The following is a 20,413-nucleotide window of genomic DNA, read 5'->3' as shown; positions in this document are numbered from 1 at the left end:
AAATTATTACATCCATTCTGATAGCACCACCTGGATATGTTAGGCCTGTTTTGGATCCATGCATTGTCTTTGGTCACAGTTGTGGACACTCAGCTTTCCTGAGAGTTATACTCAGAGGCTAGTAGTGTGATATCAAAAATCAGAAGCTGCTTTCAAATTGGCTGAAGTTACTCCTTCTGTATCTTAAGTGGTTCAGTTTCGTAAAAAGGACTGTCAGAGAATTACATTTCTTTGATTATAAAATGCTGTGCAAATGTTTCAGTTGATTCAGGCACAGCAAGCTGTTTCTGCATTGGTACATCCACTGATGGTTATCTTTACACTTTCTAAAAGGAAACATTTAAATTTTAGTAAAGCACACATGAGCCGTCAGAAGGATGTTACTAACTGGCGTACTGAAACATTTTTTTTGCATAACTGCTAACTGAGAGAAGAGACAAGAGTGAGTGTGAATTGGTTTAGCAATCTGAAGACAGGTTACGACACTGTGGGAATATATGGCCCAGCAGGAAGGCTCTCTCTCCGCACCACTGTCAATAGTTATGTGTTTCTGTTGGCAAGAGCTAAAAGAAGATGAATTACATGAATGGTGGTGGCTCGGGGAAAATTCAGTCTTCAGAGTTGTTTTATTTGTGTGACTTCTGTGTGTCTGTGACTGTTATGATATATAATCATGAAAGGAAGATACATATCTCACTGTGAATAAGTAGTAGGTCAGATAGTATCAAGGTTCATTTGTCACTGAATGAAAACTTCCTATGTCAGGATCATTCATGCTGTTATCGCCAAAACGTGACATCAGTGTTTCAGTTATGAACCCTATTAAAAGTTTTAAAATGTTCCATTTGTTTGGGACTTATGCATAACATGATAAATTTATCTTCTACTTACAGTCATTTTTAGTTTTTTCTAATGTGAAAAGGATTTCTTTCTTTTTATCAAAATGCAAAATGAATTATTATGCTGAGGACAGGGGGGAAGAGGAGTAAAAATAATGAAACACTGTTAGAGCCAAGTCCAAAATACATTTGGGCAGGGAGGGAGGAATTATTGAAAGGGACTTGGTTTTGCTCAAACTGGACAGCTGAGCATGGGTCATCGACCTTCTGCTCTCGTGCAATTGCATATCAAGACAGGTGGGAAATGATGGCATTACAGAGCTCTGCTGCCCTATGCAGCTCTTCCATTCCTGTGTATTTCCATAGAAATCATACATTAGTGGAATAAGTTGGAGAAGGTCTACCATATATGCTGGTATCAGCATAAGCTAGAGTATCGGCAGCATCATGTGGGGCCAGAGCATTTTCCCCACACAAAGACCTGCACCATGGTCCTGTCCTCAGCATGGGGAGTGTGAAGGTGGCAAAAACTGAGACTGCTTCACTGCAGTCATTCCCAAGCAGCTGGTTGGTGGTACTTCAGTCCGTGGAAAGTTGTCCATAGTTAATCTACAGAAGAATCTAACAGTTGTAGAAGCTCTTGGGTTTTCATTTGTCTGTGCTTTCGGTACCTGTGAAAGTCAAAAAGGCATCAGTGACCCTGTGTCTAAATGTTTGGTCATCCCTGATGTGTAGGAAATCCTGTGCTGCTCAAAAGCACAGCAAGCATGCTCTGCCCTCCATGAAAAAATCACGGAAGAGAATGAAGTTATTGGTACTTGGAAAAAAAAGCTGTATTTTTAAAAGTGTTCAACTGACAGATGTAGCCATTATAGTCTCTGTAAGGAATGAGGGATACTTGGAGGCAGTATGTATGGCAGAATTCATAAATGCCCAAGAGCTGTAACAAGCTGTCAGGTGGATGTACATATGCCAAACCACAAAACCGGGGAAATAATACTGCTGCTTTTTAAGATGCAAGAATGATTTTATGAATTTGTAATGGAAATTTCATAGCTCAGAAAAAGTGTGTTGCTCTGGGAAAAAAAGCAGAGCTTTGAACATTTCTGCTTGATGTCAGTTAGCAGAAAATCTCAACTGAAATCCTAGAGTGCGTGCACACTTAAAACTTCTCACTTGCAGCAGTAGCAGAGAACTCAGAAGGAAAATTCTGTGTGCCTTACTATACATTTCTGCAGTGAAAAGAGATGGGATTAGAATTGCAGCCTGTGGGTTTCTATAAATTTCTTTAAGGCAGGTATGGAAGTCTTATTAATACAATTTCATTGTTCTTGGATGATGAACTAGAGGTGGAGGAAAAGAAACAGCATTGTAGTGCAAAATATGCTAGGCTATAAAAAATACATGAAAAAATTATAAGCTTTATGTAAAATCCTAATGAAATTAGTAATTTCACTAGTTCTAAGTGTATTTGTTTGATTCATGCATTATTTGTACAAATACATTTAGTGGCTTGGATTGTTAACTTTGACATATATGTGCATAATTAAGCACTTTTAGGAAGGAGATGAAGTTTTTCTGTGTTTCCATGGAGTCAGTTAACAGTGCACAATTCAAGATATATGTATTTGTTTTGTCTCCTCAGTTATGGTGGTAGTTTTGTGGGAGTAGTCCAAAGTCATGATTGATTCTTATCCTTTTTTTTTGCTGTCTTTAATTTCTCTGGTATGTTCTTTCTGAATTGCTCTGTAAATACTATATGTCTCTTTTCTTTAGTATTTTTCCAGTGTCTTATAATACATGCTGGGAGTATATTTTGAACTTTTCTCCCTAATTATGCCAACTTTATGGAGAGCAGTTTAGTCTTTAAAAGGTTTCAGTTCCCTGATAAATTGTACTGTAGCTGAGGACCCTTCAGAGAATAAACCAAAGGGATTATACCGCTCTGTTCTGTGGTTTTGTCAAGAAGTGGAATTTAGTGGCAGAAGCTGGGGACTGTTTTCTGCAGGGGCACAGCTGGCTCTGCAACTTGCCCGCTCTGGTATCCCCAGCTTAAGCCTGTGCATGCCGTGTCAGAAGAGTGACAGGTGAGGGAAGGTAGTGCAGCCATCCCTTGTAAAATATATGGTAACTATTCCTCTTGACACTCGATATGCTGCTTTTAGTTCCTGAGGAAAACAAGCATCCATCCGTACGTTCCTGTGAACCTATCCCTTTCAGGAGTTATAAAATAGTCATCCAGATGGCACCAAGTGTTTACGCAGCAGCCGAGGCTTAAGTCAGTCACAGACAGAAGTCCCCAAGACTTGCTTACTAAACAGATAGTTGAAATGTTGGCTCCCAGGTCTGGTTAAATCGAGCCGAATGAAGCTGGCGCACAAGTGCGGCGCGGAGGCGGCTGTGGGAGGAAGCTGCAGGTTCAGGCCTGGGCAGGCTCTGCCGTCACTTTTGGCTTTCCTCTCCCTAAACAAACATCAGCAACAGATTACGCAGCTTGTCCCTCAGACCTTCAGCAGTTATGTGTGTAAAGTTAAAATTCACTTTTGGCAGCATTGCCTAGGAATTTCATAAATTCATTTGATGCATTACTTGAGTCATAGTGTAATTATTTGGCATTTATACGGAGCTCCAAAGAGGAGGCATTTGGTATCCCAGCATCCTTGCTGTTGTAGTGGGCAACAGTATTTTGGATGATTCTTCCTGAAAGATTGTGTGCCAGTTTTTGCTTTTCTTGACTTCTGCACACAGTTCCTTTCTTGTCTCACAGTGGAAAAAATAAGTCATCTGAATAACTTGTATTACTTAAGAAGGGGCACGCACACACACACATCCCTCGTTAGTAAGCATCTCAGCTAATATTATCCTCTCTTTCTTTTCAGGTAATGACATAAAAATAAAGGAGAGCAAGTCTAGTTAACTAAAGAAAGTATAGACAGAAAATTGTATTTTTATTCTAAAGATCTTTATATATATCCCTCTAAGAAAAATCTATTTGAGATTTTTTAATGGAAGTGTAATAATTTCGTGAAAATACTGAACTGTTCAGTTGTTCTGCATGAGATACGGTGATCTTTAACTCTCACAGTATAACTTGCAAATATTCTCTTCTTTAAAAAATGCTTTTAAAGTATGGAAGCAGATCCTATTAAGATTACCCTTTTAGTGAAATAGATGTTTGAGCAGTTTCAGTCTGTTTATCTTCTTTATGCAGTAATACCGATACTGAAGGTACAAGTGAAGATTGATGCCTTAGCCTCACAGAACACCTATTTTTCAAAAATTCAGTGTCTGCTAAGTTGGCACAAATGTGATTTATATGTCCTTCGTTAGAAGAATGATTTGAGAATAGTCCCATACGCAGTAGACACCAATGTAAAGAATCATTTCAAAGTACTCCCCAGGATTTTAAATAATACTTTTTTTTTGCTTAGAAAATAAAGCCATGTCTATTAAAAGTACTAGTTTCATAAAGTGTGAACTTCTGTGAAATTACTCTTCCAGTTTCCCTTTGAAACTATTATCTCTGAAGCAAAGCAGATTTCAAGTTACCAGAGAGCGCTACAGAAATGACCAAACCCAAAGCATAATGAGATCAGCAAGGAACCTATTTTCTGTTCACGTCAGTAATAGATTACCATGAAAATGTAGCTGATCATGTTTTCTGGCAGACTGAAATACTTCTGCTAACTGCTGTCTCCTTTCCCACAGAAGTAAATGGGTTGGCAGCACTTTTGAAAGCCAAATTGTGGCCTATTCAACTTTCCACTCCTAAGCAAAACAGTATGATTACCACAGCAGCAATAAAAGGCCAAACAGGGGGTACAAATCTTTCAGCTTGCCATCTCAACTTACTTCAGTAAGGATGAGAATGAGACCAGGTTGTATTTGGAAATGCTGATGATAGAGGTATTTGAGATAAGTGGTAGTCTAATTCCCCTCACTGAATGGTAGTACAAGAAATTAGTCATCCATCTGTGATTTTCCTCTGCCATTTTTCCCATTCTAGCAGAATTTTATAAGTGAGGTGTGTCTGCATGCTCTGTGGATTTTCGTGTGGGTGGTGTTGGACAGTCTTGTGGACAAGAAAAAGAAACAATCATAGCCATATTTTAAGATCTCTCTCTTCCTCACTCTCCTGTTTGAGCTTTGAGGTGGGTCAGCAGGACAATGGCAGCAAGTAAACTATCTTGAAGATATCTGGGAAGCCAACACTGTAAGCCACCTTGACTGTGGGTAAACTTTATATTTCAGCTCCTTTGCTTGCTGAGGGTAATAGCCCATTCTTACACAAGAGGAGGGCACGCGTTTCCCCTCCATATGATACAGACCAAAGAGGAAAATATCCTCAAAATAGCATAGAAGAATCACAGTGACAATCGTGACCTGCACAGTAGAACTTGTCTGGTAACACTTCCAGATAGGTAGATGAATTTAAGATCTAATTGAACTGCATCTTGATGCATCCTGTCTGGGATGCTGGGACGTTCTTGAATGAGTACAGCCACAGCAGTACCATCCATCCCACAACGATCCATGATCACACATTATGTTATGTCAGGAACTTGGAAATCCGTGGTTGCTTTTTACCTGACTATTGATTTGTGTGATTCTGTGCTGGTCTGCTTGTGGGTTTTACAGAAGGATCATTGTTTATGTAGTACATCAGCATGACAGATGTTTTTTGTCCTGGTGAGAACTGTACATTGAAGAAATATGTCAAACCCCTCCAGTGGGAATTGCCCACCAATTCTCTTTTAAAATGGTTTGTGTTGATTTTGTTTCAGTACAGCTATACCTTTCTGTTTGTAAACATACTGTTTTCAAATTACTTAGCTGAATCATGTCTGTTATAGCTGTGTCTTTTTAAAGTAGCAAGTTTTATCATTATAAAAGCTCACATATTCAAGTGGTTTAAAACACTACCAAGGTGTTTCTGCATGCCTAATTTAGGCTTTGCCTCTGTTTTCAATTGACTCATCTCACTAAACTACATATACTTTCTTTCTGCCTAGTAGCATTTATTCCACATAAATTGAGGTCATGTGTTTGCTGGAATTCATAGTGAGGAAAAAAATAGGTAAGTAGTTTGGGTATAGAACACAGAAACCAGTCTGTAATGAAATAATTTTTGTGCCTTAATTAGATCTGCCTTGCTATTGTTAGCATTTGTATTGTATTCTAATTTGTGTTGAGAAGGAAAGGCTGCCAGCTCAGAACCTATTTCAGCAACATTACCTATGAGTATGTAAGGCAGCTGTCTAGCTTTCTGCTTAAAAAACTATCACCTATGTTTTGAAGCAACTTTCAGAATACAAAAAAATGTTGTCTAATATTTTACTCTTTTGCCATCGTCCATAAGCTTCCAGAGGAAGTAATACAAATTACAATTTCAAGTAACTTCATTCTCTCACTTCAGCTGGGATTTTTCTTTTTGTTTGTTCTGGTTTATTTTAATTCACTAAGGGGTCACAATAAAACCTTTGCTTTTGTTCAGTGTGCATTCCTAGGCAGTTACTCTAAGCTATTAAATTTATGAACCAGGTCGCCACCATGTCTCTGCGGATGCTTGTTGTGATGTATCAGGCATTTAAAAATGTTTTTGTACCTCCAGGTTCACATGACAGGATTTTAACCCTTTTGTAATAAGTGGTTTCTGATAGCTACATGCCAGCTAACACACTTTAAATTGATAGTTTATGAAATTTAAAACAGCTTAACTGGCTCAACTGTTAGATTACTTTTCTGTTACTTCCAAACACATTTTTCTTCTACCATTTCAATTTTAATAACTCTTAATAGATTTTATCTCCTGATACTTGAAAAAAATATTGTTAAGTATTAAAATATTAATTCCTACATATATTTTCAATGTCATGCAAGATTTTAAAAGCTAACTTATTCTTCTGTAGCTTTTTTTCTTAAACCTGTCATTTTTCCTATATTCCCTCAACTAAAGATTATTCTAAGTTTTGGCAACATTTTGTTTGAAAATCTGACAGCATGTGCTTCATAGCATGCTTGCTTTTTCTTTATTTAGCTTTACAACCAGCATCTTTTCCCTTACCAACGCCTATGGTTTACCTCTTATAAAGGAATTCACAAGTTTCCACTCTCAATTTTCAAGAACTTGTGCAAGCTTCTTGTGCCTGTCTGTGCATCATGTTTCACCTGTTTTCATAGCCATCTTCGCTCATTGTAATAGATTTTCTAAGTTTCAGATGTACCCGAGCCCATTTCCAGCTTACTGACTCTTTTTTCCCCAGACTACATGGTAATGTTTGAGAGATTTGCACTTGATGTTTCTCAAGCTGCTTCAGGCATGTAAATCCAAGGGGCTTGCCTGGTGTGTGACAGGTACAAGCCCTAAAGACTTCATATGTTATTTCAGTTGGCTTCTACATAAAGTGGGTAGAAGGCTACCACCTTCCAACCTCAAAGGTGGCCTGGCACATCAGGAAAATCCTGTGCATATCAGGCTACCTGTAAGGATGCATTATATTTTCCTGCCGGTCTGATGCTACAGGAATGGGCTGTTCTTATATCTCACTTTGCCTTGCGCTATTCCTACGCCTCCTGTTGTTCACTGCCATACCATCCTCTTGCCAGTGCGAGACTATCAGGGTGACAGACAGTGAATCATTTTGATAGCTTTGGATGTTGTTTGCCTGGGGAGATGCCACAGGTAAAATGGATTTCTTTCTGACATAAATGTTTTCAACACAATCAATGGCATATCCCGCGAGGCCACATGCATATACTCGGTCTATATTCTGTCCCTTTCTGTCTGCGGTGGTGGGCTCCCTTGGTGGGCTTTGTCTACCCACTGTGCTCTCTGTGACTTGAGGCAGTCAAGAATCTGATCTTTGATTTCCAAATGGAGATCTCTAGAAGTTAAATAGGCATAAGACCTACGCAGATACTTTGTCTTCCTACAAATACGTACTTCTGTGCTAAACTGTTACATTCATTGCCAAGATTTATAGAAGTTCAACAGGGGGTGTTTTATTTGTTCCTTTAGGCAGATTTCACTGTAGGGTTTTCCGTTTAATTCCTCGCACAGGTTTCTTCTTCAGTTGTTTTTCCAGGATCTCATCCAGTGAATGCTGAACAGGGATAGCATTGCTAAGTCAGTACCGTTACCAGGTTCTGACAGTTTTACAGCCATATTAGTTAACATGGTTCATGTTGTCTTACCACTTTTTAAAGCAAAGATCCCACTGAAGTTAGTGTGAACTTTTACCTCAGTTTCAATGTCAGGATGTGGCTCCTTGTACAGGGTAGTCCTCCCTGCCTAGTTTCCAATTGTAAGCTGCTCTCCTCCCTTTCCTCGAAGATAAACCTCCTTATCTGGTTCCTTTTTCTTGACAATGATATTGTAGAGAGAAGAAAAAGAATAAAAGTCAGTCTTGGACAGAAATGTTGGTTATTAATTATCATTATTGTGCAGTTACATTCTTGTGTAATTTTTGTCCCCTTGGAGCCTTTTTGTACAGATATGAGAGGCTAAGTATTTCCTCCTCCATAAAACAGACATTACAGGTTTTCATCTCACTCCCCTGCATAAAGTTGTCCCTATAAATGAAATATTAACAAAACATAACTCCACCTCTTCCTGAATTCTCAGAATCTTTCCACAAATGTAGAATACTGCTAACACTTGGACAGTCAGAATTCTCTGCAAGTTCCAAACTATCCTGAGGAAAAATAGAGAAATTTTATGGAGGTCATATTCACATACTGCTTTATGGGTTTGTGCATGTATAAGCTACTTAACTGCACTGTAATTAACTTACCATGATTTATTTGTTGGACACAACATTGTCATGCATAGTCTAGTTCCATAAACTTTTGCAGAAAGATGGAAATGGTGCGCATCAGTTGTGTAAATGATCCTGAACCTTACCTTGTTTACATTATAAACTGAAGTGAAATACTATCTGAGGTAGTGTTCTAGCTTAGGTGTTTGAAAGTAGAGAAATGATAGGAATAGAAAAACTCTTGAACTGACTACTTTTATTTAAAATTTGAGTCATACTTAATTCTAAACAACTTAAAACATCACTGGTAGATACATGATCTAGCAGCTTTGGCATGCCCACTAGTTTCTCAAGTGTATCTTGGGAATTAGAGATTATAAATGAACTTTTAAAATTCATTTCTGGAAATCTGGACGCTTTAAAAACATGATTCTCGAAGGGCTTTAGTTTACCCTTACTGGGGCAATAAATACGTGTAATTGAGTTTAAATAAAGAGTTCAGAGTTTGATCAAAGATGTAACTCAAGTTGAAGCAATATGTGAGTCTGAGTAATTTAAATGGTTAAGAATTTAACATATTAATATTTCAAACTTTTACATAAACTGAAGATAAGTTATTTAATTTTGTGATAGCCTGTTAGAATATGCAGTATTGCGTTCGATACTTTTTTTAAAATTATAAAAAGTACTATAGTTCAGTACTATTTGCTGATTACATTGAAACAGATTTCATATTTCTTGTTGCTATAATGGAAATTGGATAGCTTCCTCGAAGTAATTTTTTTTAGAAATTGTGTTCCAAGGTGACATAAAGTTAAGGGGCAAGGGACACTGTTCCAAGTACAGAGGTGTTATTTGAAGGCTTTATGTTTATATTGTACATTAATCAGATATAAAATTAAAGCCCCAAAGTGTTGGAAACAGTCTGTGATTCTGTCTGTGACTGCAAAGGCAGATTCTTGCGCTGAGTTCAGAAGGCAGGCTCACAAGTCAAGGCTACGTTCAAAACACCCAAAGCTCCTGTGCCTGGTCAGGGGAGAGGGCGACACAGAAGTGGCTCTGAAGGGTTTTAAAAAGCTGAGCCAGGGACACAGAGGAAGCTGCATGGGGCTGGTTCTTTCAATACAGCAAGCATACGGCCTTCTGCTATATTTAGTCCCATTTCCCTCCCCTCCCTTCCCTTCCCCTCCCCCTTCAGGGACTATATTTGAATTTGAGTTGTAGAGTAAGGTGTCATTCATTTAATGTAGCATTTCTTCCTTTTTTTCTTATGGCATCCGAACTTAACAAGATGAATCACTTTTCATGTAACAATGTAGTTAAACATAGCTATGCTTAAGTAGCACTCACTTACCTCTTCTTTTCCAAATGCTTTGGCCTTTATAAGGAGGAATGTAATTAGTAATTATTGTTTGCATTTTTTCTCACACCTGAATATAACATTATCCTGAAAGAAGTTATTATGAATAACCTATTTTTATTATTAGAAATAAATGCTTTGTCTTGACATCTGACTCTTTGGCTTAGTCTTACTTCTATAGAATAATGTAAGATAAATAACACTGAATGCTACATTTGTTTAATGTTTGTATTTTCAGGGTTTGCCAGGACTGGAGGGTCCCCAAGGTCCACCTGGCAAAGAAGGTCAAAGGGTGAGTAAACTTGCTGAACAGCTGGTGAGCGTGCTAACTGACCTTGATGTGTGACTTCTTTCTAAGCACTAATAAAAAATGGAAAGGTAGCAGCTGAGTATGAAGCATGCTGACAACAAACCGAGCTCTGACATTTGAGGTTTCTCTTCAGTTGAAGGCGATTTAACAATTTCAACCATCTAAATTGTTTTAATGACTGGCAGCACAGATGTAGATATTGTCATTTGTGCAACATGTTTCTGCTGTAATTTTAAGTGAAAGAATATTAAAATTGCACAGAAGTTTTCATTTTATTGCAGGGACAGACCTGACTATGCCTAAGATATATAAAAATATGAACTTAAGGTCATTATCTAAAAGATTAGGAGAAACCAGTACTAGTGACCCAAGTTTTGTTGCAGATGCAGTTATGCAAGTGTCAAAGCCTAACATGTATATACAAAGAAGAGAGATATGGCAAGGGGTGTGAGGGAGACATTATGCCCAAGACATGAAATAAATCTTCGGTTATTCAGAATTTTAATATAATGAAGTAACTGACTGACTGGTTTCTCTGTGTTATGTTTTTGTTCTCCCTGACTTACTGAATTTGATAGTTCAATAGGACAGATAATGAATATTTATGATTGCAGTATCACAAGAAATAATTCAGTTTTGACAGCGTATAGTCTAGTCTGTTCCTAAAAGTTTGGGAAGATATTCAGACTCAAACATTTCAGTATTTTATGAATTAAATTGTGTCCAGCTTGTGTTTTCAGAGTTGGGTGTCTCAGTAATTCTTGGTTTGTTTAGGCAACTTGATATTTAGTATCTCAGTTAAATTATCTGTAGTGGAAGAATTTGGTATTACTCATCATTAATCTTAGTCAACTACAGTGAATTATTAAAAGCCAGATTAGCAACTCCAGTAATAGAAATAATAATAACAGAAGACCAGTTCTTGAACTAAGAAACTAATGGTGTATAGGCCCCAAAGCTATGTTTTTTATTGTTTTTTAATATATAAAAATAGTACTAAATTTCACTGAAGTTGAACATGAAAATTTGAAACCTCAGGTTATTTAAGTTTCACAGTAAGGATTGAGAATTCATTCAGGAAAAGTCAATGTAGTAAGGGAGAATCAAAAGTTATGTGGTGAATATGCTATTAAAGCATATTTAGTAGTATATTAAAATGCTATCATGCTATTAAAGATTTTGTAATTACTATTACTGTTATGTAATTAAATATCCAGGATACAGAAAAGCTATGGATATTCAGTTTTAGCATATTTAGAGTTTTTCTGTGGAGTACTGAATCTGAAGAAACAGACAGTTTCTTAGTTCTTCCTTAGGAACATTTATAAAAGTGGCTGTGTTTTAGAGACATTGCTCTTTGAACTAATTTTTTGAGGCAAAAATTCAGAGTTAGCACACTGTATTATATATAATGGTGGATAAATGAATTTGGAAATACTTTTCTTTGCTATTTTGCAGTGGGAATTAGGGGGTTGACATTCATCATAGACATTTCCTATTGGCACATGAATTTGAACTGCTGTCTCACTCCAATATCTAGAAAAACAGGAGCACTGATTGTCTTATAATCTTGGCCATGCACGCAGTTGCCTTGAGCCAAACAATGGGAACAGCAGACTGTAAAGCTTCAGCATCTGTCTTGATCTTTCTAATGGTGAGATGCTCACAATACTGCTGCTGCTAGCTACCCCCACCCAAGCATTAATAACATAGTTTGCAATCTTAATTCAACTCCCATGTGCACTTGCATTTCCAACACATTTAATTACATAATAACATACTGTTTGTAACAAGATCTCAGCTCTGTTTAATGACAAACAGGACGCTGCACATGTAATGGCTATTAAACATTATTCCTTTTTATTTAATTGTAGATCTCATGTTCCTCTGTTCTACTTTCAGCAGATCCTCCAAATCTTTCACATTATATGAAGTTATTGGTTTTGTCATGGACTATCTTCTGAAGATTGAGGCATAATATTGAGTGTGTAACTGATTAATTTTCATCATGTTGTTCAGATCTGAAAGTGATACTGTGCCCATTTTGCAGACTGGAAGTAAAACATACTAGGAGAAAAACTTACTCCAAAACATTTGAAAATATCTATTCAATTTTTATACAACACTTTGAAAACATCATTATGTTTTTAAAACTTCCCATTTGCATTGTACTTTTTAAATTCAAAGCTTAATTTCCACTTACATCAGGAGCATTTTTAACTGTTCAGCTCCTTTGACAATTAGGCTTAGATTAATAATGAGTTGAGAGTAGAAACATAAAGGGTGTATGTTTGAGACTCCTCAATACACATTAAAGCAAGATATAAAGAACCATATAAACATAAAGCTATAAAGAGGAAGATTAACAATGTTAATGGTGATATTGTCAAAAACTGAAAGAAACATGTAGAAGGCTCATGTTCGATCTAGTGACTTAGGAAATGAGCAGTACTGAGATGGGAAGGGAAGAAAAAAAGCCATGCCAGTGGATTTCTTCCCTCTTTGAATTGAGCCTGCATTTTCATTTCTAGACTGTTCTAGGTGGGATTTTGTTACGTCATAGAATCATTTAGGTTGGCAAAGACCTTTGAGATCATCAAGTCCAACCGTTAACGCAGTACTGCCAAGTCCACCACTAAGCCATGTTACCAAGCACTGCGTCTACACATCTTTTAAACAACTCCAATGATCATTCTACCACATCCCTGGAGCAGTCTGTTCCGATGCTTGACCACCCTTTCAGTGAAGACATTTTTCCTAATATCCAATCTAAACCTCCCCTGGCACAAGTTGAGGCCATTTCCTCTTGTCCTGTGGCTTGTTATCTGGGAGAAGCGACTGACACCCACCTGCGTTACAGCCTCATTTCAGGTAGAGAGCAGTAAGATCCCCCTTGAGTCTACTGTTCTCCAGGCTAAACAACCCCACCTCCCACAACTGCTCCTCATAACACTTGTGCTCCAGACCCTTCACCAGCTTCGTTGCCCTTCTCTGGACACGCTCCAGCACCTCAGTATCCCTCTTGAAAGCCCAAAACTGAACACAGGATTTGAGGTGAGTGCCAAGTACAGGGGAACAATTAGTTCCCTAGTCCTGCTGGCCACACTGTTTTGGATACCAGCCAGGCTGCTGTTTGCCGCCTTGGCCACCTGGGCACACTGCTGGCTCACGCTCAGCCAGCCATCAGCCAGCACCCCCAGGTCCTTTACCACCAGGCAGCTTTCCAGCCACTCTGCCCCAAGCCTGTAGCGCTGTGTGGGGTTGCTGTGACCCCAGTGCAGGACCCGGCACTGAGCCTCACTGAACCTCATACAGCTGGCCTTGGCCCATTGACCCAGCCTGTCCAGATCCCTCTGCAGAGCCTTCCTGCCCTCAAGCAGATCAACAGTTCCCCCCAACTTGGTGGTGTCTGCAAACTACTGAGGGTGCACTTGATCCCCTCATCCAGCTCATTGATAAAGATACTGAACAGAGCTGGCCCCACACTGAGCCCTGGGGAACACCACTTGTGACCAGCCGCCATCTGGATGTAACTCCACCACTACTCTGGGCTTGGCCAGCCAGCCAGCTTCTTACCCAGCAAAGAGCACACCCATCCAAGCCATAAGCAGCCAGTTTCTCCAGGAGGATGCTGTGGGAGATGGTGTCAAAGGCTTTACTAAGGTCCAGGTAGACAACATCCACAGCGTCTCCCCACTAGGTGGGTCACCTTGTCATAGAAGATCAGGTTTGTCAAGCAGGACCTGCTTTTCATAAACTCATGCTGTCTGGGCCTGATTCCCTGGTTCTGCTGCATGTGCTGCGTGATGGCACTCAGGATGATCTGCTCCATAATCTTCCCTGGCACCAAGGTCAGGCTGACAGGCCTGTAGTTTCCTGGATACTCCTCCTTGCCCTTGTTGTAGATGAGCATCACATTGGCTAACCTCCAGGCTTCTGGGAGCTCTCCAGTTTGCCATGAATGCAGATAAATGATGGAGAGTAGCTTGGTGAATTCCTCTGTCAGCTCAATCCTTGGATATCCTTGGTTGCCATCCAGCCCCATAGACTTCTGTGTATCTAAGTAGAGCAGCAGGTGACCAACCATTTCCTCCTGGACTGTGGAGGCTTCATTCTGTTCCTCCTCGTCCTTGTCTTTCAGCTCAGGGGGCTGATTACCCAGAGAGTAACTTGCTGTCAAAGACTGAGGCAAAGAAAGCACTGGGTGCATCAGCCTTCTCCTCATCCCTTGTGGCAATGTTCCCCCCCACATCCAATAAAGGGTACACATTATCCTTGGCCCTCCTTTTCGTTTCTAATGTATCTGTAAAAACATTTTTTGATCTTTTAAGGCAGTGGCCAGCCTCAGTTGTAGGTGGGCTTTTGCCTCTCTAATCTTCTCCTTGCATAACCGTGCAACATCCTTGAGTCCTCCTGAGTTGCCTGCCCCTTCTTCCAAAGGTAGTAAGCTCTCCTTTTTTCCCTGAGTTCCAGCCAAAGCTCTCTGTTCAGCCAGGCTGGTTGTCTTCTCTGCTGGTTTGTCTTCTGGCATGTGGGGGTGGCCTGTCCTGCACCTTTATGATTTCCTTCTTGAGAAGTATCCAGCCTTTCTGGACCCCTTGGCCCTTCAGATCTGTGTCCCAAGGGACTCTGTCAGACACGGTCGTAAACAGGCCAAATTTGGCCCTCTGGAAGTCCAAGGTAGAAGTTCTGCTGACTTCCCTCCTTCTCTGAAAACTCTTATCATCTCATAATCACTGTGCCCAAGATTTCCTCCAGCCACCAGTCCTTCCCTGTTTGTAAAGAGCAGGTCCAGTGGGGCATCTCCCCTGGTTGGCTCACTCACCAGCTGTGTCAAGAAGTTATCCTCCACACAATCCAGGAACCTCCCAGTCTGTTCCCTATCTGCTGTGTTGTATTTCCAATAGACATCTGGTAGGTTGAAGTCCCCATGAGAACAAGGGCTAGCGATCTTGAGACTTCTCCCTGTTGCTTGTAGAATGTTTTGTCTGTCTCTTCATCCTGGTTGGATGGTCTGTAACAGACCAGGGTATCCACCCTCACTGACATGGCCCTCCCCCTGGTCTTTACCTGTAAATATTCAACCTTGTTGTTACCATCATTCAACTTTAGACAGTCAAAACACTCCCCGACATATGGAGCGACCTCACCTCTCCTACTGCCTCTCCTTCCTTGCCTATCCCCTCTTGAAGGGTTTGTAGTCATCCATTGCAACACTCCACTCATGCGAGTTATCCCACCATGTTTCCATGATGTCATAGTCTTCCTGCTGCATGACGGCTTCCAGCTCCTCCTGTGTGTTGTCCATGCATTGAGCATCGGCATAGATGTACTTCAGCTGTGCTATTGTTCTTGCCTCCAACCCTGGCAAGCCACCCCCAGCTTCATCTCTACAAGCTTGGTTTTATTCCCTTCCCCCTTTGAATCTAGTTTAAAGCTCTCTTGATGAGCCCTGCTCGCTCCTGACCTAAAATCCTTTTCCCCTTTCAAGACAGGTGAACCTCATCTGTTGCCAGCAGACTTGGTGCTGTGTAAACTGACCCCTGATCAAAAAGCCCAAAATGCAGCCACTGACATGGGGCCCGGAGCCAGGTATTGATCTGTGTGATCTTCCAATTACGTGCCCCGTCATTCCCTGCAGCTGGCTGGCAGGGCAGAAGAAAACAACTCATTGCGCTCCTGATCCCTCAGCCAGTCACCCCAAGGCCCAGAGGTCTCTCTTCATTGCCCTCAGGCATTGTGTCATTTGGACTTCATCATTGCCCACTTGGAAGACCAGTAAGGGACAGTAATCAGAGGGCAGTACCAGACAAGGGAGTTTTCTCATGACATCCCTCACCCAGGCCCCAGGGAGGCAGCAGACTTCCCTGTGGGTTGGGTGCAGTTGGCACACCAGGCCATCCATTCCTCTGAGTGGAGTTGCCGATGACAACCACCTTTCTGGTCTTTCTAGCAGAGCTGGTCATGATGTGTGGGGTCGACCGACTCTCCCTGGCTCCTCCAACCTGGACGGGCTTTCCTCTGCATCCTTGACTTTTTTACTTCCTCTTTCAGCTCCACCACCAGGCTGAGCAGATCATCCACCTGGTCACACTTCACACATTTGTTATCTCTGCTGCTTTCTGGTAGCAATGACAAGCTCAGGCACTCCCTGCAGCCTGTGACCTGCAAAGCTGCACGTTTTCATGGGAGCTCCATCTGGTGCTGGCTTTTGGCTGAGTGAAAGCCATGGCTAGGTTTCTTCTGGAGGGGGGCGATGACCATTACTGGACCTCCTTCTCTCTGAGCTCTTAGGGGGACAGCACCTTTCCTGCACGAGCTGCTGCGCAAGCTACTGCACCATGCCCTGTGTGCCTGCTTGGTTTGCCACACGCCCTGGGGGCTACTTTTGTAGGTGTGAGGGGTTTAGCTGCCTTCACTCCTGGCCCTGCCTACACTGAGTCAGAGCTCATCACCCCACCTACACTGATCAGAGGTCATCCAAGATTAAGTTTAATATTAGAACTACTAAGAAATACCAAAGGTGGGACCCTGTCCCAGAGTGAGCACTCATCTCCCTGTGTTCATTATAGAGGTAACTAGGACAAATGTTTCCCTGTTAAGAGGAGTAAGTCTGGGTAGTAGTATTTCTTTCACCTCACAGGAATAAATCTGCATCAAAAATTACATAGCAAAAATACATATAGTAATTATTATGGAAGTAGAATAAGTATTATTGCGTGCCATTGTGTAATTATAATAAACATAAAGATTAACTGAATTGTAGATTTTTAGTTCAACGTTATACAAACCTTAAAATACTTATTGACATATGTGTGAAATTGGCTTACAAGCACAAATTTACAACATCGCTGAATTAGATGATGACTGTGGGTTATTTATTTCAAGAGTAAAGGGGGATGAATACTTGATTTCAAATAAAGTGATAATAGCTTTTATCCAACGGATACACTGTAGATAAAGTTATATGGTATCATTTGAGTTAACAAATAATTATTAAAATACTAAATAAGTTACATTATGTGGCTTAGTGATATGATGTATTACTGCTGTACGATCATACTGGGATATGATCTTGCTGCCACGTCAAAAAGAGCAGTTTAGGTTCTTACACATTGAAGTGATGGTACGCAAATAAGTCAGCAATGGAAATTGATGACAGAAGTGTCTGAAATGTCTTCTGTCAGAGTTAATCTCCCTGGATGCTTTCCAGAGAGCCCAAAGGACAGAAGAGTGTGCAGAAAACAGTGTACGCTAATGTGATATGTTTACAGAAATATACTGTAGGGAGATCATTCATAATGATAGAGATGAAGCCCTGAAAGCTCTTTGATAAGATCAGTGCAGCATTAAAGGATCCTGTATCAGGATGCATGATCTATTTTTGGTTTTGCTTAAGAGAAAATTTTGAACTCACTTAAAATTTTAAGTAGTGCAGTCATGGAGAACAACTAGTGCAGTGATAAATAAAAATTGGATTCTTATGCATATTACTACTTTCATACTGCTGTAGTAGCAAAATGTATAAATATTTATTTTCTGAATAAACCAACACATTAATAGTCTAGCATTTAGCAAGTATGTTAGTGATATTTATAAGAGTAAACTCGTTAGTTCCCATTCTTTGAAGATTTTGACTCCTTTTCCTCTCATCTCCTTTGTTATGTCTTCTCATTTTGCACATAGCTAGCTTATGCAGAAGTAAGCAATCTTCATGAGGCACAAATAATGATCTTCAGACTTAGATAGCTTGTTTCCTTTGCAGAGCCATAAAAAAGCAGCAACAGAGTTGTGAGCTAAAGTGAAGCAATCGGCTTTCTGTTTACTGCTGTTCTTCTGTATCTGTTCCAAAGGAACTACTTAGTATTTGCTGTAGCTCTATTAAGGGAAAAAAAAAAAAAAAAAAGGTATACATGGTGCATTCTTATTTACGGTGTTACTTAGAAGAGGAAAACAATGGTTCTGGCAGAAGAAATAGTAGCTACATGATAATCTGGCTATATCCAGAGACCACACAGTGAACTTGTTTCTGATTCTTAACCAACCTGAGACGTATACAGCACTCATGTAAAGGTCATCTTTGTTGTGACAATGTCTTGAGTAAGCTTAGTTAAATTTTGTGTGAACACGTACTGCCCTTTTTTTTTCTCCTTTTGCTAGTACCCTCTTCCACTCATGTGTTAGCCAGCATTGTGTGTTCCTGTGGGTGCAAGGAGTCCTCAAACCTTGACTGTTCTTATAAAAAGCCAGTGTTTCTCCTTGCTGTACCACTAGTGACTTTGTATAATTTTTTTAGTTTTATTGTCTTCGGTGGAGTGCTTTGTGTTAGATATAAGACCATGCTAAGAAGGATTCTTTGGGTTTAGTTCTGGTCACTGGGAGAAGTGGGCCAGTAGAAACAGCTACTTGTTCCCTTTCCCTCACTCCTGTATGAGAAATGTTAGACCATTCTGCGGGCACTACATTCATACGTAACTTTTCAGTGTCCCTCTTGTTGGCTTCAGGCATTCAGAACAGCATGTTACTGCTGCGGCAACTTGATACTATTACACCAGTGCTCAGAATGACATCAGGAGCTTCTGAAGGTAATTACAAGTTACTCAGGAAAGTCCCTGGTCCAATATTACTGACCAGCAAAAGTTAGAAAGATTGGGTGCTAACCTAGCAGTGTGGAATTTAAACCACAATGGACAACTACGCCATCTTCCTGGCTGCCTGTGTTATGCAGGACTTTATTATTTTTCTCAATATTCCTGCCCTTTATTTAAGTATTTTCTTTCACAGAAGTACAGTTTCCACCTGAAAGACATCTGCAAATAGACTTCACAAGTCTCCTTGATTTCTTCAGTGTTTCTAGCCAATTTCACATTTCAAAATGTGCTTTTTATTTTTCACTTGGGCATGTAGCTTAAGCCTCCAACAACTGTTTTTTTTAATGTCTGCTTTACATTAAAGAGATATTTAAAGGGTTTTTTTCTTTGTAATCAAATCACCATTCTGTTTCTTTTTGAGAAAATTCAAGTAATTCATGCTGCCCGTGTAAAGATTTTTTTAAAGTCTTTAATTTTGTCACGTTGCTATACTTTCTTAAAAATTTCTACCACTTGCAATTACAGACTTCATGGACTTTTCCAGACTCTGCCTTTACTATGCTCAATGCAGTGAAGTGAAACATGTATTTCCAAAATATAATTCTAAAGGTTTTGGAAATTAATTTCACTTGGATATCTTTGTAGAAGGGATTTTCCCTGAACTTGATGCATTTTTTATAAATACTATTTTTTCTGAAAATGATTTATTTTTTTAATATAATAGTTCAGTGAATTCCAAAAATGCTCTTAATGAGAAGCATCAAAGCAACTGTGTTATACAGCTATATTGTGACATCTAGAAATGGTCATTTTTCATTTTCAGTTGGCCTATAGAAGAGCCAGGCCCAGCACACAGCTCACATACACAGCAGTTTCTGCAGCGGTTTCTGCTTCTTTGATATTATCTTGGTATCTTCTTGAGCTTCTGGGTACTTTTTCTGGGATTTGGGCACTTCTGGGAAACCTCTGAGAAAACAGGGTGCCTGCTGCTGCCGGGTAGGGCTAGGGTAAGGGTAGCTCTAGTGGCTTCTACCGAACTCCATCAGCTGTCCTTGATCAGTGGGTGCCTGCAGCCTCTGTTCTAGCTGGCCCCTGATTAGGGAGGGTCGAGCACACTTTTAGCCTGTGCCAGGAAGAGGACTGGATAGCAGCCAGATGATGCAGCAGTTTGTGTAGTGATAACAGAAGCAGCCAACAGATATGCAGCAGTTTGCAGAGCAGTTCATGCAGAAGGGAACAAAGAAGAGGCCAGCAAACTTCTTCTGTCCAGCATACACTTCCTTAAAAATGATGGTCACAAAGCACAAGACCCAGGCACTACTGAAGTAACCGTTTGCTGTCAGCCTTGCACCCACACGGCTTTGGATGGAGGACACAGCTCTGTAAGTTCATGGGGCCTGACAGGTTGAATCCGCAAGTGCAGAGGGAGCTGGCTGATACCATTGCAGGGCCACTTTTGATTATCTTTGGGTGGTCGTGGTGACTGACAGAGGTTCCTGAAGACTGGAAAAGAACAAATACCGCTTCAAGAAGGAAGATCTGGGGAACTACAGGCC

General features: G+C 40.2%; 1 protein-coding gene across 4 annotated transcripts in view; it reads left to right on the top strand.

Annotated features, from left to right (window-relative positions):
• The window catches only part of COL19A1 (collagen type XIX alpha 1 chain), a 203,154-nt gene that overhangs the window by 103,160 nt on the left and 79,581 nt on the right, over positions 1-20,413 (top strand). For all 4 annotated transcript variants that reach the window (XM_056343496.1, XM_056343495.1, XM_056343499.1 and 1 more), the window contains one exon: positions 10,195-10,248. In XM_056343496.1, the coding sequence (XP_056199471.1) occupies positions 10,195-10,248 (54 nt within the window). The remainder of the gene's footprint in view (positions 1-10,194; positions 10,249-20,413) is intronic.

This window comes from Falco biarmicus, chromosome 6, assembly GCF_023638135.1.
Source record: "Falco biarmicus isolate bFalBia1 chromosome 6, bFalBia1.pri, whole genome shotgun sequence".
Classification (NCBI taxonomy): Eukaryota; Metazoa; Chordata; class Aves; order Falconiformes; family Falconidae; genus Falco; species Falco biarmicus.
Note: the sequence above shows the minus strand (reverse complement) of the source record. Positions and strands in the feature narration are given on the sequence as shown.